Raw genomic sequence first — 27,766 nt, forward strand, 5'->3', positions numbered from 1 at the left:
GTTGGTGTGGCACATCTGAACCTTTCTTCCTTTGAAAGCAAAGCAATCTGAAAATTTAAAAGAATTATAATGATACAGGAAAAAAAGGGAGGGGAGGAAAATACAGAGCTGGTTTTTAAGCCATTCTGGTAGTAGACTATAGCTGGGAATACAGTATGATGGACAACTGAAAACATACAAAGTGGTGCTAGCTTGCAACAAGGATTTTCCAAAGCCATCTGGGAAGAAGACAAAGGACACATCATTGTTCCACATTTTTTTCAAAAAATCTATCAAAAGTATGAGGGCTGGAAGAAGACAGAAATCTGTAGTTGTTTGATATCTATTAAACAGGTAGATGACTGATTTCATAGCCAACTTCTCTCAACCGGAGATTTTATTCTTAGCATTGTCAATTGATAGGTGAACAAGTAGACTAGTAATGTTAGGAGTTTTGGCTAAATTGTTTACGCCTCCAGGAATATCAACCCTATTGCACACTTTAGAGTCATCGGCAAATAGGGAAGGTTTGCCTATTTGCCGATGACTCTAAAGTGTGCAATAGGGTTGATATTCCTGGAGGCGTCTGTAATATGGTAAATGATTTAGCTTTACTAGATAAATGGTCTAAGCAATGGAAACTGCAGTTTAATGTTTCCAAATGTAAAATAATGCACTTGGGGAAAAGGAATCCTCAATATGAGTATTGTATTGGCAGTTCAGTGTTGGCAAATACTTCAAAAGAAAAGGATTTAGGGGTAGTGATTTCTGACAGTCTCAAAATGGGTGAACAGTGCAGTCAGGCGGTAGGGAAAGCAAGTAGGATGCTTGGCTGCATAGCTAGAGGTATAACAAGCAGGAAGAGGGAGATTATGATCCCACTATATAGAATGCTGGTGAGACCACATTTGGAATACTGTGTTCAGTTCTGGAGACCTCACCTACAAAAAGATATTGACAAAATTGAACGGGTCCAAAGACGGGCTACAAGAATGGTGGAAGGTCTTAAGCATAAAACGTATCAGGAAAGACTTAATGAACTCAATCTGTATAGTCTGGAGGACAGAAGGAAAAGGGGGGACATGATCGAAACATTTAAATATATTAAAGGGTTAAATAAGGTCCAGGAGGGAAGTGTTTTTAATAGGAAAGTGAACACAAGAACAAGGGGACACAATCTGAAGTTAGTTGGGGGAAAGATCAAAAGCAACATGAGAAAATATTATTTTACTGAAAGAGTAGTAGATCCTTGGAACAAACTTCCAGCAGATGTGGTAGATAAATCCACAGTAACTGAATTTAAACATGCCTGGGATAAACATATATCCATCCTAAGATAAAATACAGAAAATAGTATAAGGGCAGACTAGATGGACCATGAGTTCTTTTTCTGCCGTCAGACTTCTATGTTTCTATGTTTCTATGTTTATCAGGCACCAGGATAGATTAACATTGTATTTTTTGTATTTGAAACATTGACATGCAGCCAAAAGTTTTAGCAAAATTCATGTAAAATTACAGCAACGTTTCAAGGTTTGCAATACAATTTGTGCATTTGGAAATCTAAAACCACATGATAAAAATCTCATAAATCCTTAGAAATATAAAAGCCTATGATAAAGAATCCAACAATCATTAGAAATATTTGTATGCACAGGATAAGGATGCAGCATATCAATTAAAACAAAAACAACACAAATGAGACAATTATGTCCTGAAAGAGCTACAGAAACTAAGCCTTCACCACCTGTGAAATCAATTGAAGGTTGTGGGAAAGCAATCTGATTGGCTGCAGCCCTAGCCAGCAGGAACAATGGTGGAAAATGCTGAGAACTGCAGTATGGAAATATCTGGAAATCTAATGTAGGTAGTCCTTGACTTATAACTGGTTACTTAGCAGCCATTCAAAGTTACAACCAATCTGAAAACAGGGACTTACAATGCAGATCTGAAATTCTGAATATCGTCAACCCTTTGTGACTATGTGTCCTGACTTTGGGTGTTCGACAATAGGGCCACATTTAGAGTTGTTTGTAATGTCCCACAGTCATGTGACTTTATTTTAAGGTTTCCAGAAAAACTGCACCACAATAGGTATGCACTTACTTTTTTCTCTTGAAAAAGTTATTTATTTTTATTCTCATACAGACATTTTCACATGTTTATCATCTCATTTCATTCTTTTACAAAATCTTTATACAAATATATTTATCTTATTTCTTTGTCAGTTCAAGGTTGCTTTTCTTTATCATCCTCCCATCTCATTCCTTCTGTCTTCTTACCTTCCCTTTATCTTTCTAAACCTGCTTCCCCTCCTTTTCTTCTTCTCTTCCCTACTTCCCCTCCTGCCCTCTCTCCTCACTCTCTTCTCCCCTCTTCTTTCCTCCCCCTCTTTCTTTCTTCTTTCTTCTTACTCCTCTCTTCCCTTCCTCCTTCCTTTGCTGTACTTTCTCCATTTTTCTGAGATGGTATTCCAGTAACTTTGAATTCTTTTATGCAATCTTACATTTTTTTCATATTTTATTCCTGTCCTTTAGCTCTTGTTTTGTTTTCAGTTCTCCTTTTCCTGTCAAAATATGAAGTGCATATAACAAACCCTTAAGAGACACCATGGAAAAATATTTAACAGGGATTAAAAGAAAGGAGGAGAGAGATGGAGATAATGAGACAAACGTAAGTCTCCTGAAAGCTAAGACGAGGAAATATGATGAAGCATATGTAGCGCTTGGCTTCACTGTGACTACAGTGGGAGACAAGGAAAGACTGTTTATTGTGTCTAAAAATGTTGGCAGCAGACAGCATGTAGCCCAATAAATTAAGGTGTCACTTAACACATTACCCCTCAATTACACTAAGCCTATTGAGTTTTTTCAGCAAAATGTGCTAAATACTGCAAACAGTCATCCCGGCGGAGAATTTGGAGGGGGGGGATGTTTACTTCTTCCTGGGAAGGGGGTGTAACAGAAAATAATTGTGTTAGTTACTCTATGTTCCTTACATTCTTTTGATCGAATTCCTTATCTTACTGCTTTTTCCTCTTTTTTTCCTTTCTTGTAGTTCTATTATTTGACTTTTTCTTTTTTCTTTGTCTTTTTGTTCTTCTTTTCTTCTTAAATTGATTTCCAATTGTCTAAGAGCCCAATATATAAATAATAAAATGATTCCACTTTATCCAGTGTCTAGTCTATAATTCTGTTCTTTTCAGTTCACCAATAATGCTTTATTTTTTTAAAAAAATTTTTTTTATTGATTTTTATAATAAACAGATACAACACAAAAACAGTGCACAGTGAATGGTGCTCCCGCCACCCAACATCGATCATTAAATCCCTCCACCAAATGAGGGTGTACTGGTTTATAATATTTTAAATACCGGGAACATCAACATATTTGCAAAATATAGAGTGATTCCAATTTATTCTTTGTGGCGCAGTCTCGAGTTCTACTGGCCATAAAACCTCTGACCCTATCTCACCTTCCCATCAGTTTTTCCACTTTATTTTCATTTATCATATTCATTTTTATTTCCATAATTTCAAATTGAATGTGTTCCACCATGTACCGATACCAGTTTTGTATTGTTCATTTTGTTGCATCCTTCCAACCTAAAACTAGGTTGCTTGGCACTGTCTATAGCTGCTTCTTTAATTTCTTTAAAATCCCACATATCCCTCCTTGTTATTAATACTGCCATCTCCTTTGTAATCACCCATTTTATATTCCAGTTCACCAATAACCCTTCAGATATTAGCCATCTAAAATTCACTCCTCCTCTAATAAGGCAATTAGTCAAAAATTGATACTTTTTTCTAATATCTCTCACTCTTCTGGGTATTTGCTTTAAAAGCACATTTTATTTCATCTTGTGTTTTATTGTAGTATTTCTTGCCATGTCTAAAAATGTATTTCTCTTGGTAATTTATGTCTCACAGCATATCTTGTATGCACTCTAAATGTCCCATCAACCTCATTCAAAATCTCTACTTTCCATCATTGCTTGTCAAAATCTCCGCTATTAGTTCTAGTAAATTTTCTCATTTTTCTTCAATGTATTGAAAGCATAGATAATAGTAAGCACAATCCATCTCTATTGTTATGATTGCTCCCTCATGATTTTCTCCTAAAATCATTGTGTTCAAATTTATCTCTTCCACTTTTTTCTCTATTTAATCACTCCTCTCTTACACTTTTTGGATTCTTTCTTTTGTCTTCCCCATCATCTCTTTCATTTCCTTAACTTTTTTTTCCAATTTCCCTATTTTCTCCTTCATTCCTTTACTTTCTTCTTTACCTCTTTCAAGTCTTGGTGTATTGCCTGTAATAAACTTTTTAATTCAGTATTCAACTTTTCTTGTGCCACTCCTCATATATCTTCTGTGTTGTAAGGCGCATTGCTGCTAAATAATGGGGAATTACTTTCTTACTCATTTTCCACTCAATATTTATAATTCAGATTGATTAATATCAATCACCATTAGGGTAAATAAAAAGTACAAGAAATAAAAAAGAAATAGAGAATAAAAAATGAAAATATAAAAAGTATAACAAAAACAAAACCCCAATCACAATATTTAGATTCTTGTTACCTTAATCCAATAAATCTCATAAATATGATAGTAATTTATTTATTTATTCAATTTTTTAATGCCGCCCTTCTCCTTAAACTCAGGGCGGCTTACAATATGTTAGCAATAGCACTTTTTAACAAAGCCAGCATATTGCCCCCACAGTCCGGGTCCTCATTTTACCCAAGGATGGAAGGCTGAGTCAACCTTGAGCCGATGATGAAATTTGAACCGCTGACCTGCAGATCTACAGTCAGCTTCAGTGGCCTGCAGTACTGCACACTAGCCACTGTGCCACCTCGGCTCATCAGTAAGCCCCAAAAGTAGAAAAAAGTATATCAAAAAAAGAAAGAGGAAAAAAGAAAATAAAAGAAAGAAAAAAGATTTCACCAAAAAGAAAAATATGAATAAAAAATATAATTCAGTCTCTTATTTGAAATTTTTAAAAGAGGAATTTACTTCCCAAAAATTTGAAAGAGATATTAATAGACTCCCCAGCCAAACTTCACCACAATAAAAAGATAGGTATCTCAAATAACACAGCCAATCAATTGAAAACTAAGTCTCTCAGATTTCTACTTCAAAGTCTCTTCATTGTTATTCCTAACCAAAAACAAAACTTCCAGACATTTGTTATCTGGCACTGTCCAAAGTCATGTTATTTTCCTTCTTTATCCATTAGATGGCAGTATTGTACTCCAGAACTCAGTAAATTTACTTTCAATTTTAACTTTTGGTAACTTTCAATAGCTCATTTAGAAAGGAAAAATATATAGAATATAAAAATTAAAAAATCCTAATCTTGCTTTCTGTTTTTTCTAAAAACATACTTTAAAAGTCTTCTCAGGTTTTAAATTTTCTGGTCTTTGATTGTTTGCCACTGTTATTTATGTGAAGTGGTAGCCACTTTTCCGCTCCATTTAACTTTTCTCCAAAGTTACCCCCCCAAAACAATTCTTCCTTAAAGGAGAATAGCTTTAAAAATAGGGTTCTTGTTTACAAGACCAAAACAAATATATTTCACCTAGATATTTCACTCCGCTGTTTCTCAGTTCTTCAGCGTGATTGCCCCAGCTTTTGACAGTTGATCTACCGTAGCTGTCTTACACATCACCTGATCCGGAGCTTTTCACTGGTGTTTTGGGGAAATTGCAATTTCCCCATCCATGCCAGCCTGTGCTTCGGTTGCTCACTGTCTCTCCAGGACAGCTCTGGATCACAAGGACCCGCTACAACAGGAGGATTCAATGAAATTTTGGAGCCCCCAAATTTATGCTATGTCGCTGTGGCTCTGATCATGCCCCCTTCTCCAATGGTATGCACTTATGACCACTGTGTTCACACGAAAAACCCCTCCCAAAAACCCAAAATCATTTACAACCATTACAACTTACAATCATGACGGGCAGGTTCCATTACAGTCATATCTCAAGGACTACCTGTAATCCCCATCCTTTTGAGAAAACCTCCTTTGTCAATGCTAATTTCTGGTCTGTGTGTCCCGATGGAGATGGGGAGCTAGAGCACACAGTTCCTGAAAAGACCATAAGTTGCCAAATACATTGATGCTTTTCATCATTTTCTTTCATACTTAGTTTTTTTTTTTAAATGCAAGACATTGTGCATGGATAATATGAATAAAACTATGGATTTCCTTATGCCTCACTTTTTTTAAGTAAATGGGAATGTTGCACGAATGCAGAACATGCTGTCACAAAGTGGCCCTCTCTAATATTAGCTATCAAAATGGGCATAGACATTAGAAAACAAGATAATGCCACATTAGATACAACTTATTTCAACCATGGTTTTAGTTGTCCATCATTTTTATTTTATAAAAATGCCTTTGGGTTTCATATGGACCCAAAAGATGGTAGCACTTTATTTTGAAGCTTTTCTGTTTCTTATCTAAATTAAAATAATTTCAAAAATAACCTGAGAATGAATCCTGGCAGAGGCCAAGGGAAATACATGTGGACAAACTCAGTGGTGGGTTCTATTTTTTTTTACTACCGGGTCTGTAGGTGTGACTTATTTTGTGGGTGTGGCTGGATGGTCATGAGATGGTGGATATGACTTCATGGTTATGTGACTGGGTAGGTGTGGCCAACTCATGTTAAGGGGTGCCTTACCTAACCCCTCCCCTCCCTGCCATTGCTTCTCACAACCAGCCTCAACGTATCTAAAGTTGTGTAAAAAATGTTATTCAGCTTTTTCAACTTAATAATCTACATACTGTAGATGTACTTTCATGGACCATTGAAAGGAGGAAATGGCTCACATGCTTTGCCCAAGAATGTGATAAGCAACAGGCTTTTAAAAGACTGCCAGAAAGAAGGGGGGAATGTATTTTCCCAAGCACCAGAAGGCAAAACAAGAAGCAATGGATGAATAATGAACCAAGAGAAAAGCAACCTAAAACTAAGAAGAAACTTCCTGACAGTAAGAACCACTGTTCCCTCTAAAGTGCGTAGTGTGCTGTGGTGCACGCAAGAACCAAGCTCAGCGCACTTTTCCAAGCCCGCGCAGGTGCCGTTTCTCCCCGCCCGACAGCTGATCTGCCCCTCCCAAGCTGTCGGGTGGGGAGAAACCCCTGTGGGCTCTGAGCCCCGCCTGGCTTCTCCAGCTCTGGGGCTGCTGTCGCATGCGCCTAGGTCATCTGCGACCTCCCAAAGGCACCCCTGAAGGCAGAAGATTGGGGTGGGGGCTGAGGGAGCCCAGCCCCCTCGCACCATTCAAGGCCATCCCACAGGCTTTCTCCAGCATCAGATCAAGTGCCTGGGTAGGTCTGAAGAGCGTGCCGACTCAAGCACTTGGAGGTGGCGCTGGGAGAAGCCAGGGCAGAACAAGCAGGGAGCAGCTGCGTCCCCATTTGGAGAGGCGGCGGCCAGTGCCACACGCGCTGCTTCTCTGCCGGTGGGTACTAACTTTTCCTGCCGCCCATTGGGGAGGCAATTGCCGTGCTCCCTTCCTGTCTGGTGGGAGGAAGGAGCTCTGGCTCCGGCCTGGTTTCGTCCTCCTCCTCGTAAACCTTTGTACTGGCTGCCTGCGCTTCCAGGGCTAACTAATTTTGTTAAAAAAAATATCCACCATAATCTTTCTAAATAGTTTTCCTTTTTAAAAAATCTGAAGAAGTACCAGTTGTTCTGGGCAGTTTTAAAATCAAACCTATTATATTTGCAAACATAGTGATAGGCAAACATAGTGGGAGAATTAATTTAAGGTTAATAATAGTTAGACTATCTTTGCTATATTTGATCATGGTTACTGAGGAGTTTTTTTTACCTAGCTAGTAAAATTGATTTGATTCCCTCTGCACCTAATGCACTCTATCTCAAAAAATGAAATATCAAAAGATGTTTTCAAAACTTGCATCAATTGCATCTTCCATTCTAACCAATATGAGAAATGACCTTTAGTTATTTAATTAGTTTTAGATTAGTTTAAATTAGTTTTTTTTAAAAAAAAACAAATATTGAACTGTGTGTGGTCTGAATTGGTACAATTGAAATAAGTTTGTTTTCCAAATTGTCATGTCCAAACTTAATTTTAAGATCAGCATATATCTTTTGCATTATTCATGCATTAAAAACATCCTATTCTAGTGACAACTTCTGCTATTCAAAATGCTTTACTTTTCTGCATAAAATACGATTTCTGCATAAATGTCATGTCTGTGAATGGTTTCCATAAAGTGCAAAGGTTAAAATAGTATCCAGAATGTCAGCAATTAAAAATAATTTTATATTTCTTTAGATCAATTTTATTTATTCTTTATTTATTTATTTATTTATTTATTTATTTATCCTTTATTTATTTATTTATTTATTTATTTTGACTTTTATGCCGCCCAGGCCCAAAGGGACTGCTGCTCAGACACTATACTTTTCTGCCCACACCGAAAAAAAATTAGAGGGAACATTCGCCTGAGAACCAATATAGGTGCAGAAATATTTCAGTCATAATTTCACATATAAAATAGCCATTCATGTAATACAACCTGCATATTGTTCTAAAAAATAATTAGTATTATGGCTGATGGCTGACAACAAGTCTAAAAGTCAAAGATCAAAAAAAGAGATTCTTTCTCTGTATGTATACAAAACATCTCATACCAGTAATAGCATATTAAGCTGGACTTATGCAACCTGATGTACAAAATAAACACACACATATTTATGCTCTGAATTATAGACACTGAATGCATATAAATACCTGAAAAATATGTGGTAGCTCTGGGCAAAAGAAAGGCAGTAAAATCACTCTAGGTGTAGGGACAGTGTAAAATATTGACACATGATAAATAATGAAATAATTAAAACTGATAGCAAAGAGTTTCTCTCCCTTCCTCTCTTCCTCTCTTTGTCACTATCTTGTCTCTCTCCCTTCCTCTTTCTTTTTCTTTCTCCCTCTTTCTCATCTCTCTATCTCCCATCTTCCTTCCTTCCTTCCTTCCTTCCTTCCTTCCTTCCTTAGTTACTTAGTTACTTACTTACTTACTTACTTACTTACTTACTTACTTACTTACTTACTTACTTACTTACTTATAACATAAGAAAATAAGAAGAGCCATGCTGAATCAGGCCAAAGCCCATCAGGTTCAGCCTTCTGTGTCACACAGTGGCCCACCAATTGTACATGGGGATATTGAGCAGAAAGAGAAGGCAAAACCCTCCCTTTCCCTTGACCCCTAATAAATGGTACCCAAGGGAATCCTATCTGCCTCAACCAACATAGAGGTGGCACTTGGACATCCGTTTCAATAACCTGCCTTCATTCCTTCTTTCTCTCTTTCCTTCCTTCATTATAACATTGTGTGTATTACTTTCTTTTCATTCCATCTCAGGCAGCCAGAGACCTGGGCAGGGGATTCTAGTCAGTGATAGAAATAAAGAGGGAAATGCTGGAAATTTGCACTAGCTAAGAGGCTGCTCAGATGCACAGAGAAATTTGGGTATAGGCAAAGTCTATGGCTTTACTGGCATTAGAGTTAAGAGAAAGGTAGAAGACTGTGGCATTTCTAAAAATAATTTCGCATACTATTACAAATCAATAAGATTAGCAGTAACTCCAGCCTCTCTTTTTTGCAATATCTTTCAAATGTCAGTTCAGGATCAACAGAAGGTGATGGCAGCAGCAGCAAATCACTCAGCAGGAGGAAATGTCTGCTGTCCATGTCTGCAATTTAACTCGTGCCCAGCGGTGCAGGAAAGAGCAGAGGCAGCAGGAAGATCCCACTGTGGAGCCCGCCGAGAGTCGCCTGCTGAGTCAGAGGCACAGAGAAGCACATTCTGGGGCCTGCTTCCTTCCTTCCTTTCTTCCTTTCTCTCTCTCTCCTTCCCTCCCTCTTTCTCTCTCTCTCTTCCTTTCTCTTTCTTTTCTTTCTTTCCTTCTTCCTTCCTTCCTCTCTCTCCCTCCTCCCCTTCCTCTTCCTCTTCCTTCCTTTTTCTTTCATTCTTTTCTTTCTTTCTTTTCTTTTCTTTCTTTCTTTCTTTCTTGTCTCTCTCTGAGAGAGGCATGGAGAGGAGAAGGCGAGGCAGGTCCTCATGACATGGCCGGAGGGCTCGCTCAGAAGGGATCCCTCAGGAGTTTCATAAATATGACCAAATATGACACACGTTTGTTTGTTTTATTTGTTTGTTTGTTTGGGCTTGTATGCTGCCCCTTTCCGAGGACTCGGGCGGCTCACAGCATGTACAAAAACTGAATAATATGAATCCAATTAATAATACATTAAAACAATCATTAAATTCAATTTAAAGAAAACCTATCAAACCAATCATTCAACAATCATACTAAAAACATTCACTGGTCGGGGGAAAGATCTAAAAACCCCAAGTCTGGCAGGAAAGACGAGTTTTTAAACTCTTTCGGAAGGTGAGGAGGGTGGGGGCAATGCGATTCTACAGGGGGAGCTGATTCCAGAGGGCCGGGCCCCCCACAGAGAAGGCTCTTCCCCTAGGTCCCACCAGCCGATATTGTTTGGTCAACAGGACCCTAAGAAGACCAACTCTGTGGGACCTCACCGGTCGCTGTGATTTTTGTGGCAGAAGGCAGTCTCAGAGATAGTCTGGTCCTATGCCATGCCTTCGAGAATGTCTTTTTAAATGGATTTAATTTTTTATTATTAGATTTGTAATGTATTGTATTACTGCTATGCTGTGAGACGCCACGAGGCTTCGGAGAGGGGTGGCATACAAATCTAATAAACTATAAGCTATAAAGGGAGGGAATCCTGCGAGAGGGGACCGACAGGGGTGACTTTCTATGCCTGTGATCAACTGCTCAGGCTGAGCCCCCTCAGCCTTGCCACCACTGGGCAGCATGAATGAATGGCAATGCCCCTGAGGGCAGAAGGCAGAGCTGAGCCAACAGGTGAACAAACTTCTGCATGCACAGAAGCAAAAATCCTGGGCCTAGAAAGTTTAGAACTAAGACGCCTTAAACAAGATCTAAGTATTGCCCACAAGATCATATGCTGCAACGTCCTGCCTGTTGGCGACTACTTCAGCTTCAACCACAACAACACAAGAGCACACAACAGATTTAAACTTAATATTAACCGCTCCAAACTTGACTGTAAAAAATATGACTTCAGTAACCGAGTTGTCGAAGCGTGGAACTCATTACCGGACTCCATAGTGTAATCCCCAAACCCCCAACACTCTACCCTTAGATTATCTATGGTTGACCTATCCAGATTCCTAAGAGGTCAGTAAGGGGCGAGTACAAGTGCACTAGAGTGCCTTCTGTCCCCTGTCCTATTGCTCTCCTATATCTCCTATACCTTTCTTCTATTCCTATATCTCTTCTTCTATTCTTTCATTGATATATTCTATTCCTATATCTTCTTTTCTATTATTTCTTAGATATATTTTACTATGAGTATCTCCTCTATAACCTTCATCATGTATTTTACTATGTGTATATTGATATATACCCACTAAAACCCTCATTGTGTATTGGACAAAATAAATAAATAAAATAAATAAAATAAAATAAAATAAATATGGTGTCATCATAGAAAGTTCGGAGCGTGTCCATCACTGCCAGTTCAGCGAGTGGGTGGGGGGATTCCTGCTACTGGATCTATAGAATCATTCCAAATCTGCAGGAACCCACCTAATGACAAACTAATGCCTAAAATTATCTTATTGACTACACCAATATATAATTTATCATCTTTCATGCCATATATCTTGTCCTCTTTTCTCAGGAGGCAACTGGACTTTTTTCTGTTGAAGACATTTCACTTTTCATCCAAGAAGCTTCTTCAACTGACAAGATAAACATCTTCAAAAGAAAAAAACAGGCTGAGATGCAAAACATCTTCGAAACAAAGAACAAGAAAGTCCAGCTGCCTTCTGAAAAATCACCTTTGCGGCAACCATGACCTGGATGACTAGACATCTTCACAGATTTTGGGACACACACTCTCCGAATGGTGTAATTTTATAAAGTATTACTTCAAAGAAAGAGTAGTGGAAGCTTGGAACTAACTTCCAGTGTTGGTTAGAAATTATTGATGGATTATCAGTAACTGTGATTAAATATGCTTGAGATAAACAGGTCCAACTTTAGATTTTAAAAAAAACTCCTCAAAGGCCAGACTCGAGGGACCACTAGGACTTTTTCTGCCTTAGTTTTCTGTTTCTGTGTTAAAGAATGGTTTATTCTAAAGCTTTATTACCCTCAAGACATCAGTTAGTCAGAATGGTAACTTCGCACCCTTGGCTCAATCCTAAATTTACCTGTCATATGTTTCCTGTGACACCCTTTTTTGCAAACTGGTCTGAGGCAGTCAAACAGTCCAGGGCCTTTCTGGAGATTCCCTACATTTTCCACAGCAGGTTATTAATCTTCTTGAGATAAAGCTCTGATGGAACAAATTAATTTAGGAGTCAATGTGTCCTGTCCCCTGTGGTGTAAGGTGTCCTAATAAAAACGTTTTGGAGAACATAGCCTTATGATAGCATCTTCAACTCACACCTTGCCTAACTATAAAGGCAGTTAAAATTTGCATTTTGTTGTTTCGTTTTCAAAACAGCATTCTCTTCTTCATTGCTTCTCTGAGCACATTTTCTTGCTGTGCAAGTGATCTGCAGGGCTTCGGTCATGACCTTGGAGATGGACAGCTGGGGTCCGAGATCTGCCCAGCTCCTTCTGGCTCCTTTAGACTGCCATAGACTCACCCTGTCTCATCTGGCAGCCAGGCACTGTCTTAGAGGGCACTTCAATTTGGTTGCCTAAAACAAATGGTCCCTTGGCTTCTGCAGATGAATTTACTTTCATGATGTTTGACCAGGCCTCTACGATACATTTAGTACAGATATGTATTCAGCAAGAAATACTGGAAAAAATAGCTCCGTTAAATGGCAAATGGCATTTTGCCCACCTTTTAATTTGAAAAGGCAGAAGTGTTTATTGTATGGCAAGCTGATTTCCCTTTTTAAAAAATGGGCTGCCTGGGGGAAAAAAGAAAAGTCACAGCATAGTAGTCCATGGAAGATTACAGGGTTTCTAAATACCGTATTTTTCAGACACCTTAGTTTTTGGGGAGGAAAATAGGGGAAAGAATCTGCTTACCATATATTCATCTGGCTAGTGTCCTTAGTCTGGTCAGGTTCAGGATATTATTTTATCCCCTGCTTAGGACTTTAAAAAAACCTTATTCGGAGAGAGTAACAATGAAAGAGCTTGCAAGCCAGTAAGAGCTGGGAACATCATTAGCCCCTGGAAAGAAACATTCGGAGCAAGTAGAGGAATGGAAAAAACCCTGCAAAGTCTTAGGGCTTGGAAAACATTCTTCACAAAGAGTAACAATGAAAGAGCCTGCAAGGTAAGAGCTGGGCAGATTGCTAGCAGCTAGTTAGGGCTGGGGGGGGGGAAAGCTACATTCAGAGTATAAGATGCACCTGAATTATCAGCCTCTTTTAAGAAGGAAAAAGGTGCGTGTTATAACCCGAAAAATACAGTATGTCATTTAACATAAAAAGAGTTGGAAGGGACCTTGCAGGTCATTTAGTCCAACCCCCCCACCCCCATTCTACGCCACCCTGCAGTCCAGTCTCTTCTTGAAAGCTTCCAGTAGTGAAGCTCATTCAGCTAAAAGCTTCGTCACAGGAAGCTTTCAAGAAAAGACTGGACTGCCATCTGTCAGAAATGGTGTAGAGTCTCCTACTTGGACCAGATCAGTGTTTCCCAACCTTGGCAACTTGAAGATAGCTGGACTTCAACTCCAAGGTTGCCAAGGTTGGGAAACACTGGACTAGATGACCTACTGCACCCCCCAAAATAAGACAGGATCTTATTTTCTTTTGACCCCCATAATATGGCCCTGGCCTTATTATCAGGGTGGCGGACTTATTATTTGGGGGTGTAGTAGGCGGCAAGCATGGCACTAGATGTCCCATCGCCACCACTTCCCCTCCCTGTTCTTGTAGCTGGCAGAGTGGCTGGCCCACCATTGCTGCCTTGTGGAGCAGGACTCTGCAAGGCTTGTTGTGTCATTGCATGCACAAAGTACAGGACTGCTGCAAACTTCATCAAACCAGCATAGCTACCATCCGGCTGCTCGCGGCTGAGCCAGTATGTCAAACCTCATGGTAGTGATATCATTAGTGCATTCAATGGCACAACAATCTTTGCAAAGTCCTGTTCCTTGGGGCAGCGGTGGTGGCGTGACACATCCCACTTGCCAGATTCTGGCAAGTGGGACGTGTTGGGCTGCAAGGCATGACAGTTGTAGCTCTGTAGCATTCCTTGGTGTTGTGTCCAGGGAAGCACATTTTGAAAGAAAACTTTTCACGAGTTCAAGAAGTTTTTCCCTGGACACAACGCTGAGGAACATGATGGCCCTGGAAAGATAACACACCTATCTCACAGGCTTGACCCAGACAACCATCTGATTTATTATGTCCAGTGTGTCATTGCCTTTGATGTGTATAAGAAGCCTGAAACTCTGGAACCTAGATAGGCTGGTAAACCTTAAGCTGGTAAACCTTGTTTGGCTCTCTGAAATTTGGACTGAATCTTGGCTACTTTTCTACAGACTCTTGTGAGAAGCAAGATGACTCAGGAAATCCTTTGCTTCAGAAACTCTGACTGATGTACTTTTGCTTTTCTGCTGTTGATCTGCTCAGCTTTGAGTAAATTAGTTACCATAAACAGGATAAGTAAGCAAGTGCTACAAAACCACTTAATATGTTGATGTGACGAAATAGTTAAAATATCCCCACTTGCACATTGAACTCACTGAATGACTTTGAATCAATCCCTTTCCTTCAACTTTAAGTGATTTCACAGAATTATTTTAAGAAGGAATCTGGGACGGCCCTAAGTATATTTCCTAGGGCTTCTTAGTGGAAAGGCAGGCTATGTATGAAAAAGCCAGGCACCCACCCAATGCTTTTTGACCAATTTTACATGTGAAATTTTGACAATGTGTCATAGGAATAGCTGATCAGAAAATACCCATAGAGGAAGCAAACGTTGCCCCAGCAACTGGCAACATAGTTGCTTAAAGCATGCAAATGCAAGTAGATAAACAGGCACCACTTCTGTGGGAAGGTAGCAGCCTTCTCTGTGCCTTTTGTGGCCATAGGAACCACTCCAAGTCTCCAGAGAGGGACGGCATACAAATCTAATAAATGAATGAATGAATGAATGAATGAATGAACGAACGAACAAACGAACGAACGAACGAATGAACGAATGAACAAACAAATGAATAAACAAATAAACAAATAAACAAATAGATAAACACAAACAAACAAACAAACAAACAAATAAATAAATAAATAAATGTGTCTTCGTTCTGCTAGTAAATGGAAATGAGCAGTCAGATTTCACTGGGCATGGGCAACCTTTATTTTTACTTACGTACCATTTCACTCTCTAAAACTGTTTCTGGTCTATGTAGCCGAGGGCATTGTTGGAAATAATGTGTGCAATTAGTGATTTGCTTTTCAGCATGCTAGTTTCCCATTCATTTTAAAATTACCATATTTTTTTTGGAGTATAAGACATATTCCCCCCAAAAGATGGTGAAAATTTGGGTGCATCTTAAACACCAAATGTAGCCACACCCACTCGCTGACCCCCCACCCTTTGGCCTCTGCCTCCCAGAAATTTGCCTCCTTGCAACAAAGAGCAAACAGCCTGTTTCAGTTACAGTTTCAACACAGCCTGATTAGCACAAGCAGTTGATTGTTGGTTGGATCGGCCATTACACATTCCATTTTTGGCCTCCACTTCCCTCTTTTTGCCTCTGTGCACCCCATTTTCCACCCATTCTGATTCCCTCCACTCAGAACAGATGGAAAATGGGGCACTGGAAAGCTGAAAACAGGGTGCAGGGAGGCTGAAAACTGGATGCAGGGGCTGAAAACGGGGCGCGAGGTGGTGGCAATAGGCTATGGCAATCCCTGAAGCTTGAAACAGCTAATCATCGGAAGGCCAATCCAACTGATAATCAGCTGCATGTGTTAATCATGCTGTGCTGAAATGGAAACAGGCTATTTTATGCTGCAAGGAAGAAAATTGCTTGGAGGCAGAATTTTTTTCCTGTTTTCCTCCCCAAAAGCTAGATGCACCTTATACTTCAGAGCATTTTATACACCAAAAAGTCCTCAAATTAGAGCAGAGACCTTTGCCACTTGCCCTGTTGGATATCTCTGGAGAAAAGCAAAAAAATAAAAATGTGATGGATATTATTCAAATAGCTCAAAATAAAGTTGTACTCTGTAGCCAAATTCAGGCTTTGGTTCTTTGGTGTCCTGAAAGACGGTATAGCCTTGCAAAACAGCTTTAATTAAAGCAAAGTTGATGTTTCATTTTAATTGTTTGTTTTTAATTAACATTCTCCCCAAATTTTCCACTTAAAGCATTTATAGAAAGAAGCCATTTCTGAAGATATTGACAAGACAGTGAAAGGTGCCATTTACACTTTCTGCAAATACATTGATTGGCCTTGGAATGTAATGCAATTCCTGTTGCTCCATGCTGTGAACATTCTGATGAGAAACCTAGAAGGCACCAATGCCTGCAGTGGGTCAAGTCTAAATCATATCCCCAACACTTCGTGATTCACTGTCCAACGTAGCTGCCTTTGAATCAGCAATAACTTCACTTTAATGGACCAACACCTCCATCTTATGGCTGCCTTTCTTTCTGCAAACAGGAGCTGTGCCTTGAGTCTCATCTATTTTCACAAGTTTGACAGTGATGTTGCCTTGCTTAAACTTCACCAGAAATCTGTAAGAGATCAAATCAAAGGTCAGATTGTCAAATTGCATGGCAATTTGTCTGTCTTGTGGATGCTTCTATCATGCCATGTTTGATCAAAACTTTGTATTCAAGTGTGGGGGAGTATACAACTATAATCTTAATTTTAAGATTAGAGCCAGTTTGGTTTAATGTTTAAGACACCAGGCTAGAAACTGGGAGATTTTGAGTTCTAATTCTGCCTTGGGCATAAAGATAGCTAGGTGACCTTGAGCCAGTCACATTCTCTGAGCCCTAAGAGGCAGACAAGGGAAAACATGATAGTTTACTTATCAAGTAAACTATGGATTTGAAAGAAAGGCGGGGATGGGAGCGGAGATCAACTCTGCAAACCTATTTAACTCCAATGTAAAGTCACTGCTAGACAATTTTGGAGCTGTCCTGCCCCTAATAAAGAAATACATTAATAGGTTTGCAGTGTACTATTTTCAGTCAAATAGGAGATAATATTCAATAGTCTGTGGAGATGATCTGATTTACACTTATGTTTACAAGCTGTTGAAGCTAAAACGTTTCATTTAATTATTAGTTACTTTACAGTACTTGGAAAAGGGGTGTGAAATGTATTAATTGCTGCAGCTAAACAATTTTCAACAAACCATACAAACTATAATTAGGGGTGTACAAGCTCCAGATGTACATGCCAAGTAATTTCCATATGCTTGTTATTACCAAATGGGAATTTGGTGGCAAATTTTATCTGTATATTCTGATAGCTTCTGACATCAAGGCCTGCTTTCTTAAGCCCAGTAGGGCTACTAAAGGCAGCCCCCTTTTCCTTTCCCGAGACACCAGAGCTCATATATTCTTTTTAATTTTGGGGGGATGGGAGGAAATATTTGGCAAAATTGGATCCAAAGTCTCCCTTTACTCCCTTTAAAGTCCGAGGTCTACAATGGATAAAGTGACCAGATTTTAAGACTGGGAAAGAGGGACACTATTGGAGGGGGGGGGGGGGTTAGCCAAAAAAATATTTCTCTCTCTCTCTTCCTTCCTTCCTCTTTTTGTCTCTCTCTTCCTTCCTCCCTTTCTCTCTCTTTCTCTCTCCCTCTCTCTCTGTCTCTTTCTCTCTCTCTCTCTGTCTCTTTCTCTCTCTCCCCTCTTCCTCTCTCTCTCCCTCTCTCTCTTTCTCTCTCTCTCTGTCTCTTGCTCTCTCTCTCTCTCTTTCTCTCTGTGTCTTACTCTCTCTCTCTCTCTCTCACTTTCTCTCTCTCTCTCTCTCTTGCTGTCTCTCTTTCTCTCTCTTCCTTTCTTCTCTCTCTCTCCATCAGTGGCGGGCTCCTGCGCTGCCTCTCTCACCTGCTTCTGAGCCGACACCGACCCAAGCAGAAGCAGCAGAAGCAGAGTGCACTCAGTCACTCAATTGGTGGCCCCGGGGCAAACGCCGGGCCAGGCCAGAGCCATCTCTTTTCGCCGGGCCAGCTGCTGCTGGGAAGGAGCGGATAGGTTTTTCCACCCGGCGCAAATGCTGCTCCGCCCACCTGCCTCCAAGCACAGTGGATGGGCTGTTGGAGGAGGGGGGGTGAATTCCTCAGCCGCTCTTCCTTTTCCTACCTCTGCCTTTGCTGTCACGGCCAGCAAGCCCTCCTGCCTGGGCGGCTCAGCCCCATGGCAGTGGCCATGGGAAGGTGTGGAGCCGGGGGCGAGGAGTGAGAAAGAGTAGAAGAGGAAGAGGTGGGAAGCGAGCAAATAAAAAGAAAGAAAGAAAAATAAAAAGGGGGGAGAAAGGCGGGAAGGGGCACTGGATGTGTTACTCAATGGCTGCGGGAGGCTGAGGGGGCAAAGAGCAAAAAGCTGCAAGACCAGAAGCTGAGCTTCCTTCTTCGCGGCTTCCTGGTGGCTTGTTTCAAAAAATCGGGACTTTTTTAAAATGCCCCGGGATGCGGGACAAATTTCAAAAAAGTGTGACTGTCCCGCAGAAAGCGGGATGCCTGGTCACCTTAACAATGGAGTGACTCCCTCTTGGAGGAAGGACAGAAAAGACTTTGAATGTTTGGATCTTCAGAACTCTTTCAGTTTAAATCTTGATAAGTTTTCAGTACCAGTTCAACAGAACCAAGATACCAAAATTTAAATAAAAGCTCTCACCCAAACCCTTCCCTTTCCCCACCCGCACCAAAACTCCGTCCTTACTCTTCAGCCACTTGGAGCTTCAGTTTTTGTTTTGTAGCCTCCAGCATGGTCTGGTGAAGCCGGGTAACCAGTTCAATCAGATGGTCACTAATAAGGAGGAAGTCCCCTTTGGTGTCCGCTGTGGAAGACTGTAAGAGAACAGTAAAATCACATTTGTTGGAGATACTCAATATCTTTCCAGAACTTAGGCTTAAGGTACAAAAGAATGTTGACACACTTGAACATTGGGCGCTATCTAAGGAAATGAAATCCAACGGTGAAAAAAGAAAGGTTCTACATTTAAGCAAGAATGACCAGGTACAGTATAGGTGGTACCTCACTCAACAGTAGTAACTGTGAGAGGGATCATGGAGTCCAATTATTTAAATACGAGTCAGCGGTGTGCTGCAGCTGACAAAAAAGCCAACACAGTTCTAAGCTGCATTAACAGAGTGAGACAATCAAGATCATGTGAAGTGTTAATACCACTTTATAAGGCCTTGGTAAGATGCACCTTAGTTTTGGAAGAGGAAAACAAGGGGGAAAGGCCTCTGCCTCCCAGCAATTTGCCAAACAGCAAACAGCACAGATGATATACACAATTTGCTGTGTATTTCTGTGCATATGTGCCTGACCCATAGAAATAGCAAAGAATTGGAGAAATGTACATTATGGCAGAATTTTAATGCCAGAATTTTTTCTTAAATGTAGTCACATTAACTCCTCCTAATTATTTAAGTAGATTTACTCCAAACATGACTAAGTCAAGGTTGAACTCAACTGCCTTATCTTAATACTAAAACAATACTAATACTATTACAACAAATGCAATAGTATTACATTTAATACTATTAAATGTAAACAGTTACATTTCAGACTATACTTGTACAGATGCTGTTAAAATTGATGTGGCTTTCTGGAAGTATACAATATTCAAGATAATACAAGATAATACAAGATAAATTATTCAAGATAATACAAGATAAAATACAAGAAATAGTATAAGGGCAGACTAGATGGACCGTGAGGTCTTTTTTTGCCATCAATCTTCTATGTTTCGATGTTTCTATTCTCTGCTATTTTTAAAAAAAGCAATAGCACTGGGCCCCTTCAGATCAAGCATTTATTTTAAAAAGCATTTTGTTAATTTTTTGGGGGGGGGCTAAAAATGTGCATCTTATACTCTGAAAAATGTGGTCCCCCTGGAGGAAATGGGGGGGTGTTAAATGATATTGATTAACCCCTTCTGTTACTCTCTTGATCTCATTTCAAGCTTCGATTATCGGATGATGGGGGGGGGGGGCTATCAGACCTGGAATCCATCTTGAGCCTTGGTTCTTCAAGCCAGCCACAATTTGTGCTGTGGAAAACTTGGGGGGGGGGTGTTGTGTGAGTGGGGAGATACAGTCAAAATAACATTCCTTTCTCCAAGAGTTAAGGTCACTCTACCCTGCACCTGGAGGGGTGTGATTGGGAAGCATCTCCAGTTGGGATGGAGCATTGATTGGAGCGTGTGATGGAAATGTGGGTGCAGGGTCAGGGACTTGAACTTTCTTTTGGGTATGAAAACCCAGAAACTTTCAGATTTGGGTTTTCCCAGATGTGCCAAAATGGCATCTCTAATAAAATGGAACTTTGAGGAAACACAAGCCTCAGAGTTTTGTTTCGTTGGGGGTGTTACTTGGAACCCTGACAGTTATTATGACTATGTATATATCTAACTCCATATAATTCCCCCTCCCAGTTTCCCACAGCATTAAATGTGGCAGGCCTGAAGATCCAATGCCCAGGATGGCTGCCAGACCTGACATCCTCTTTAAGTTTGCTTGTCTGAAGTTCACAAAAGGTGATCACATAGCCAAGGGACACGTTAACCATCACAAATATGCATCTGAATTTTGATCACAGGACCATATGGATGTTGCTATGGTTATAAATATGAAAATAGCACTAGCACTTAGACACACATACACACACATCTTCAGATTTCAGAGTCATAAGGCAAAATCCCATAAGTGGGGAATGGCTTAGAGCCCGCAATACAACTGTGATGCACTGGAAAAAAACCTGTAGCAATAGCACTTATATACCACTTCACAGTGCTTCACAGACCTCTCTAAGCGGTTTACAGAATCAGCATATTTTCCCCAACAATCTGGGTCCTCAGTTTATTGACCTCAAAAGGATGGAAGGCTGAGCCAATCTTGAAATTGTGAGAATTGAACTGCTGGCAGTCGGCAGAATATTGTAATATTGCAGTAAGCCTGTAACATTGCATTCTAATCATTGCACCACCACAGCTCTTGTTTCTTGTCATAGTCATAAATCACTTTTCCCAATGTCATCTTTATGAATGGTATGTGTGTATGTATGTGTGTTTAGAAATGGGGTTTTTAAATGTTTTTAGTAGAAATTTAGATTTGTTATAAATTGTCTTTTTGCACTTTGTTGTGAGCCGCCCCGAGTCTGCGGAGAGGGGCGGCATACAAATCTAAATAAACATAAACATAAACATCTTAACTTTGAACAGTCCGAAATGAGCTGTTGTAAATCAAGGGCGACCTGCCATTGCCCAATCTTGAAAGAGGAAGGCTTTTGCTCTTCTGCCTCCTGTTCCACCTCCACTTACCTCTCTAATGTGCAGAACAAGAAGCCCATCTGAATAGCAACTGACAGAAACACCCTCAATGTCATTCAAGGTGATCGCTGTTTTAGCTTGAGCAGCCTTGGGATCAGCCAGGATGATGTGACTCTTCGTGAGAAGGAGTATCCGAGGAGAAGTCTGAAACAAAGAGAGGAAAAGCTCCTATTTCATGTACTTTATCAGCTTGTTCGAGCTAAAAGTCTCTGGAGATTTTCAGTCATCAAAGTCATACTTGTCCCAAAGGTGCTTTTTTCAAGACACAACTGGACTTTCTGGTTTTTCTTTGAAGACATTGTGCTTCTCATCCAAGAAGCTTCTTTAGCTCTGACTGGATGATGGGGAATAGAAGGATTACTACTAGGAGTATAACTCCTTCCAGAAAGTCCAATTGCTTCTTGAAAAAACACTTTTTTAGTCTGAGCTGAAAGTTTTCTTCCTTTGTGTTTGGAAGTATCATGAGTTATTTCCAAGCAAGGAAACAAACAACATCCCAAGCACCGCTAACCAAGAATAGGAAAGTGTGCCTCTTACTTTCTCAATCCAATCTAAAACCAATCTCAAATACAAAATCAATCTCAAATGCAAACTAATCAATGCAAGAAGTGTAGTCAACAAGATGTCTGAATTCCTCCTACTACTAGACACTGACATCTTCAACATTATTTTTGTCTGTGAAACATTGCTAAATCCCTCCTATCCTGACTCCATCATCACATTAAGAAACTATCTTGTCTTCCAGTTGGACCGTGAATCCTGTAGAGGAGGCGGGGTAGCTATATTCTACAAAAAAACAACTAAATCTAAAAAACATCCAAGTAGCACATGATTCCTGAAACTATTGTCCGTGATTTATCCCTAAATGCCACACTTTGCTTCCTTCTTTGCTACAGAGGTCCTGACTACAACATCACACATGCAAACAAATTAACCTCACTACTAATGTGGGCAGCCTCCTGTCCATACCCCTTTATCTTCCTTGGTGACCTCAACTTACCCCACATTAACTGGACCCAGAACAAATGAACTACAGAACCCATCCATACAACCATATACAATGCTGTCACCAATCTGAGACTCGACCAACTAGTAACAAACAATACTTGACTCAACAGCTGTCTGCACCTCATATTCTGCAACAGCAAAAGTACAATTTATGAACTACAAATAAAGGAACCTTTTTCCAACAGTGACCATAGCATGATTAACTTCAGCCTCAACCTACACCAGTCTAAGATTCACCCTAATAATGCGACACCTAAGTACAATTTTTTAAAAGCCAACTATGAACTAATAGACGCCGATCTCTCAATTCTTAACTGGCAAACTCTATTCTCTGGCTGTAACACTACCGATGACATCTACAACACATTCTTGCTTGAAATCAAAACAATTATCAGACTACATGTACCCACTAATAACAACCATAAGCAAAAAATAAAAAATAATAACTTACCCATCTCAATAAGAAAACTACAAACCAAAAAGTAAAATATCTCTGGCAGAAAAACAAAAAAGGTAATGTAACCAACTTCAAAAGCCGCTACAAAAACATATGTCACCAAATAAAGGCAGAATGTTTGAACTACCACAGCAAACAAGAAGAAAACCTCCTGCGACCAAATCCAACCGTGCCTTCTACAACTTTGTAAATAACAAACTCAAGAATTCAAGACCCATCCCACCACTAAAAGGACCCAACAACAAAGAATGCCATGATGAATCAACCAAGCTAACCTCTTCAAAATATTATTTAGCTCTGTCTTTGTTAACAGCACTGGCTTATCCCCAAAATTCACCAATCGCACTCCAAACACTCACAACGACTTAACTCAAATCGACGACCTCATTACACGACCTCAAACCTTCTCTATCAGTTGGACCTGGTGGTCTATGTGCATATTTTCTAATAAAGCTCTCCATAGCCATAGCTGAACCACTAAGCATAATCTTTGAAAAATCATTCAGGACCAGCTCACTACCAAAGCTATGGTTGAAAGCAACGGTCATCCCCATCTTCAAGAAAAGTGATCCCAGTCTAATTGAAAACTACAGACCAATCTCACTAGGCTGTGTCACATTCACAGTCATAGAATCAATCATAAACCAATCAATTACTCTCCAACTAGAAACTAATAACCTACTCTCTAACAAACAATTTGGTTTCAGAAAAAAATTATCCTGCAACCTGCAACTCCTTCACTGCAAAAATATATGGACTACACATCTCGATCAGGGAAAATCTATAGATGCAATTTATATTGACTTCTGCAAAGCCTTCAACTCAGTGGTTCATGACAAACTACTTCTAAAACTCAAATCCTATGGCATCTCAGGATCCCTCCATAGTTGGATAACTGTGTTCCTATCAAACAGACAACAAGTTGTCAAAATAGGAAGTGCCATATCTAACCCTGTTCCAGTTAAGAGTAGCGTCCCCCAAGGCAGCGTACTTGGACCAACACTCTTCATACTCTACATAAATGACCTTTGTGATCACATTACAAACAATTGTGTTCTCTTCACTGATCATGTAAAACTTTTCAACACCACCGATAATACAACTATTCTCCAGAAAGACCTTAACTTTGTGTCCAAATAGTCAAACTCTGGCAACTCCAAATCTCAACCAACAAATGTTCTGTCCTACACATTGGTAAAAAGAATCAAAACACCAAATACAAGCTGAATAAACAAGACCTTACAGAAAACCCACACTCTGTAAAAGAGCTTGGAATACTCGTATTAAATGACCTAAGTGCCAAAGCGCACTGCAACAACATCCCCAAAATAGCTTGAAGAGTTGTTAATTTAATCCTACACAGCTTCTGCTCTGGCAATCTTACACTACTAACCAGAGCATACAAACCTTTTGCCAGACCAATCCTTGAATACAGCTCATCAGTCTAGAACCCACACCACATTTCAGACATAAACACTCTAGAAAATGTCCAGAGATACTTTACCAGAAGAGCCCTCCACTCCTCCATTCGCAACAGAATACCCTATGAAACTAGACTTACAATCCTAGGTTTAGAAAGCTTAGAACTACGTTGCCTTAAACACGCTATAACCATAGCCCATAAAATCATGTGCTACAATGTCCTCCCTGTCAACGACTACTTCAGCTTCAACCACAACAAGACATGAGCATATAACAGAAACAAACTTAATGTAAACCACTCCAAACTTGACTGCAGGAAATACAATTTTAGTAACCGAGTAGTTGATGCATGGAACTCACTACCTGACTCTGTAATATCATCTCCTAACCCCCAAAACTTTACCCTTAGACTATCCACTGTTGACCTCTCCTGATTCCTAAGACGTCAGTAAGGGGCGTGCATAAATGCACCAGCATGCCTTCCGTCCCCTGTCCCTTATGTTTCTTTTATTATTTTACTAGCACCATACATATAAATATTATTACATCTAATGTTTCTTTCTACTTTTTTCTTTTTCTTTTTTATTACAAGTATCATGTATATGAATATTATTATAGCTTTACATACCTCCAAAATGTACTTAACAAAACAAAAACAAACAAATAAAATAAACAATTCTCTGCCATAATTTCTGACATCATTGATAAAACAGAAAGAGTTGTTACTTTGTTCATTCATGCAATGCGCTTAACCCGATTCATAAATTAACCATTATTTCCATGTGTATTATATATTGCCCCGTAAGCCTTGCATGACATGCTATGCAACTCCCCCCACCTCAAGATTAATACAAACCAAGTATAATAGGTTGTCCAAATGCTTCTGTTAGATACACATGACCTGGATGACAATAGAGTTCCCCCAAAGTGCTAGACAGAGTGCCTGCCAAAATAGCTATAACAGCTCAGGGAGTATTTGCAAATGCTCCCAAATGATCCCCTGATAAGAACCTTCTCATAGATGGGACTCTAGCAGCCATATTTTATTTTAGCCTCAGCGATAGCAACCATAAGTTAAGAAAATATGAAGTGGAGGGAAAAATCATTTTAATCACAAGAAAGCTTGCCCTGACCAGGGCAAGTTTTCGGAGAAGGGTGGCATACAAATATAATAAATAAATATTGTCAGATAATTATTATCTTGATCATTGGGGTCAACTGAGTGTAAGATCTGTGTGGGTGTAGGTTTCCAAATGTTATTGCAATACATGTTTCAAAATATTTGCTCATTGTTTCTCAACAATACCAATCAAAATAGATAAAACTGTCTTTAATGATTTGAATAAAACAATATTGAAATTTATTTGGCAAGGGAAACGATGAAAGATAAGTTTGAAGATGTTACAAGATGCAAGAATCGGGGCAGTTTTGGCCTCCCTAATTGGGAACTGTATTATCAAGCTGCAACAATGACATGGATAAAATAATGGATTTTGCTGAGGAATAAGACTTTTAATATTAGAAGGACACAATTTACATATTGGATAGCACACATTTATTTGGTATTGTTGTGGTTAGCTCTGGCCCAGCTCCTGCCCCAAGGACTGTGGATGTGGGGGAGACATCCACATGCTGCAGGCCTGTTTTGCCCCCGGTGGAATCTGATGATGAAGACTCCTCTGACCAAGAAGATATGAGAGACAGGGAGGAGGAGAGTGTGGCAGAGAGCTCAGAAGGAGATCAATTATCTAGCTCCTCCTTGGATTCAGAACAATAGTTAATGATACAGCCACGCATGTGGAGAGCGATGCATAGGCAACAACAACTGAGAGATTATTATAAAAGAAAATGAGGCCACCTGTGGTTGGGTGGGGCTGTGGTAATTAGTGAGGCTGCTATAAAGAGCAGCCTGTGGGTTTGGCCATCGTGGAGGATTATCTGATCGTTGTGTTTCGTGACTGCGTTACTGACTTTGACTTTTTGTGTGCTGATTTTTCCCTGCTTTGAAACTAAACCAGAGCAAAGTGTGTTTCACTTTGTGAAAGAAGGACTTTGAATTGCCTCACAGCTGCAATCTAAGTATCACAGGATTGATAAGGGACTTGTATAAATTGCCAGTTTGTTTGGAGATTAGTGCTCTTTGCTATACCAAAAGAGGGCTTAGTTTAAGTGAATTTTCATTATAAAGAACATTGTTTTGAATTTTCAAACGTGTGTGTGTCTGAAATTTGTACCTGTGAATTTTTGGGAGGATTCTACCAGAGAGCCCGACAGAACAGGTATGGAGGAAATAAAATACATAGCTATTTCCAGAGACATAGTATAAGGAACACGTTACTTTCAGTTTGACGGGGGAGAGTTAAACACTATGTAAAAATACCTTGTTGGATATCTATAATTTATTTTATTTATTTATTTATTTATTTATTTATTATTTATTGATTATTTATTTAGATTTGTATTATTTAGATTTTTCAAGACACAACTGGACTTTCTGGTTTTTCTTTGAAGACATTGTGCTTCTCATCCAAGAAGCTTCTTCAGCTCTGACTGGATGATGGGGAATAGAAGGATTACTACTAGGAGTATAACTCCTTCCAGAAAGTCCAATTGCTTCTTGAAAAAGCACTTTTTTAGTCTGAGCTGAAAGTTTTCTTCCTCTGTATTTGTAAGGATCATGAGTTATTTCCAAGCAAGGAAACAAACAACATTCCAAGCACCACTAACCAAGAATAGGAAAGTGCACCTCTTACTTCCTCAATCCAACCCAAAACCAATCTCAAATACAAAACCAATCTCAAATGCAAACTAATCAATGCAAGAAGTATAGTCAACAAGATGTCTGAATTCCTACTACTACTAGACACTGACATCTTCAACATTATTTTTGTCTGTGAAACATGGCTAAATGCATCCTATCCTGACTCCATCATCACATCAAGAAACTATCTCGTCTTCCAGTCAGACTGTGAATCCCGTAGAGGAGGCGGGGTAGCTATATTCTACAAAAAAAATCACTAAATCTAAAAAACATCCAAGTAGCACATGATCCCTGAAACTATTGTCCGTTATTTATCCCTAAATGCCACACTTTGCTTCCTACTGAATAAACAAGACCTTACAGACAACCCTCACTCTGTAAAAGAGCTTGGAATACTCATATCAAATGACCTAAGTGCCAAAGCCCATGCAACAACAACGCCAAAAAAGCTTCAAGAGTTGTTTACTTAATCCTACGCAGCTTCTGCTCTGGCAATCTTACACTACTAACCAGAGCATACAAAACTTTTGCCAGACCAA

At 39.6% G+C, this 27,766-nt stretch overlaps 1 protein-coding gene across 2 annotated transcripts in view; it reads right to left on the reverse strand.

The window, feature by feature from the left end:
- Positions 1-16,373: 16,373 nt before the first annotated feature.
- Positions 16,374-27,766, reverse strand: part of LOC139161561 (unconventional myosin-Ia-like) — an 85,728-nt gene continuing 74,335 nt past the window's right edge. For both annotated transcript variants that reach the window (XM_070740849.1, XM_070740850.1), the window contains 3 exons: positions 21,571-21,723; positions 18,963-19,090; positions 16,374-16,799 (listed from right to left, as the gene is read on the reverse strand). In XM_070740849.1, coding sequence (XP_070596950.1) covers positions 16,676-16,799; positions 18,963-19,090; positions 21,571-21,723 — 405 coding nt within the window. In that variant the 3' untranslated portion in view covers positions 16,374-16,675. The remainder of the gene's footprint in view (positions 16,800-18,962; positions 19,091-21,570; positions 21,724-27,766) is intronic.

Source organism: Erythrolamprus reginae, chromosome 2 (assembly GCF_031021105.1).
Source record: "Erythrolamprus reginae isolate rEryReg1 chromosome 2, rEryReg1.hap1, whole genome shotgun sequence".
Taxonomy (NCBI): Eukaryota; Metazoa; Chordata; class Lepidosauria; order Squamata; family Dipsadidae; genus Erythrolamprus; species Erythrolamprus reginae.